Source organism: Crocuta crocuta, unplaced genomic scaffold (assembly GCF_008692635.1).
Source record: "Crocuta crocuta isolate KB4526 unplaced genomic scaffold, BGI_CrCroc_1.0 scaffold30, whole genome shotgun sequence".
Lineage (NCBI taxonomy): Eukaryota > Metazoa > Chordata > Mammalia > Carnivora > Hyaenidae > Crocuta > Crocuta crocuta.
This window is the reverse complement of record NW_027528345.1, coordinates 13,819,355-13,821,207: the sequence shown is the minus strand read 5'-3', so window position 1 is coordinate 13,821,207 and position 1,853 is coordinate 13,819,355. Positions and strand designations below refer to the sequence as shown.

Sequence of the window (1,853 nt, the reverse complement as noted above, 5' to 3'; positions counted from 1 at the left end):
GGAGCACTGCAGAGTCCCCCCAGGCTTGCAGGCTCCCGAGACTGGCCCCTGCAGCTTTGTTTACAAGTGCAGAGTGGCATTTGGTGAGCAGAGCTGGGGACAAGTCTGTTTCCAAAAGAAAGGCAAAAGGTCTGGGGTGAAGAAGAGGGGCTCTGCTCACTGCCCCCTCCTCGAATCTCTCTGCCTAATGCCTTGCCAGGAAGGAAAATAATTGATCTCCTGGAATGTATCACTGCTTGGCCTGATTGCTAACTGGAGACCAGCAAATAAATCACGGGCCATCCCCGCTGGAACTTGTCGCTTTCTCGCTTCCCCTTTTACTTCGAAATTGGGCCATGAGGGGCCACCCTTGGAGGGGCTCATGGCCTGAGCCACTCTGAAGGTCTCGAGGAAAGCCCACAAACCTTTGGCTGGGGGCAGCTGGGCTTGGGTCCTCTGGAGCCCAGAGCCCTCTAATCTGCATGGCCCCCTCGCCTTCCGTGCACTCTTTTTCTCTCCTCTCTGGCTCCCTCTCTTCTCTCCAACTGAGGGAAGTAAAGCAAAGTTGGGGTGGTGGCCCTAAGGCTAGTTCTCTGAGAGGAGGCAATGGGTACCCCAGAGAGCCAGGGCACCTGCCCTTGGGGTCTTGCCACCCTCTGAGCCGGCTAGGGGAGGGAAGCAGGGGTCCCCCCTTGCCCCCAGAAAGCCTGGCCACTGCTCTGGACTGAGGCTCCTCGCTGCCTTATGGAGAGACTGGTTTGCTCCAGAGGCTGATGATAAGCTCAGGGTCCTCGGGGCCCCTGCCCAGCCACCTCCCCAACTTTGACTTTAGAGATGGCAAGGGAGCGAGACGGAGGGGGGAGACAGGCAGACAGACAGACAGTGGAGGAGAAAACGATTTTTAACCCTTTGCACCCGGACACCACCTTCACCCCAGTCCCCCAAATATCCCAGGCGAGCCCCGCGCCCCACCCCCCAGCCGAACCTCCCAACCTCGAGAGACCCACTCAGGCCCCGGGGGTGGGGCCGCAGAGACCCCAAAGCCAGGAGGGAAGGCGAGGGCAGACAAAAAGGAGGCGAGGGAGGGGGGGAAGACCCCGGAGCGCGGGAGACCAAGGGGGAAAGAGAAAAGGCTTCTCACCGTGGGGTCTCATCCATGGAAACATGAGGCTGGGAGACGAGTTTTGATTTAAGTGGCCTTGTCCTTCGCTACTGTTAGTGTTGGCGGAGGATTTACAGTCGGGATATTGCACCACGCTCGCCTCTTGCTGAGCCCCATAAAGGGACTGTCTGGGGAGCGCCTCGTAGCCATAGAATTTGGAGGCGTCTCCGTGGCAGCTCAGCGAGCACGGGTTCTGCTGGTAGCCCGAGTTGGAGATGCCCGAGGTGCCGTGGTGGAAGAAGTCTTGGACGTGGTGCGAGGCGTGCTGGAAGCCGGGCGCCGAGCCGCCGGGCCCGTACACCAGCGCATGGCTCCTGCCCACGCTCTGAGGGAACCGGCAGTCGTAATAGGCCGGTTCCAGGGACTCGCCGCCTTTGTATTTGGAGAACAGGGGGTTGACGAAGTAGGAGCTCATGCTGGGCACATGAAAACCCGCNGTGAGCTAGCCCCAGCTAATGGCTGGGGCCAGCTTCTCCAAGGTGCGCATTCAGATTTGAAGGTGCCTCTCCCCCCTTCCCTTTTCCTTCCTCTTAGAGATACCTGAGCCAGCAGGTCAACTCAGGTTACCTCAACAGGTACAGACTCTCCCCCCAGGAGGCTGGATGCCAGTAAGAGAGAGCAGGTCCCCTAACCCAAAGGATGGGCTCCCCAGGGGGTCCTTAAGTCTGGCACTCAGAAGGGGCTGGCACATCAACACATCGGATCCCCCAAT

General features: G+C 59.5%; 1 protein-coding gene across 1 annotated transcript in view; it reads right to left on the bottom strand.

The window, feature by feature from the left end:
* Positions 1 to 1,556, bottom strand: part of HOXC8 (homeobox C8) — a 2,601-nt gene extending 1,045 nt beyond the window's left edge. Inside the window, exon 1 of the mRNA XM_077753625.1 lies at positions 1,121 to 1,556. Coding sequence (XP_077609751.1) covers positions 1,121 to 1,556 — 436 coding nt within the window. The remainder of the gene's footprint in view (positions 1 to 1,120) is intronic.
* Between the last annotated feature and the right edge of the window lie 297 nt (positions 1,557 to 1,853).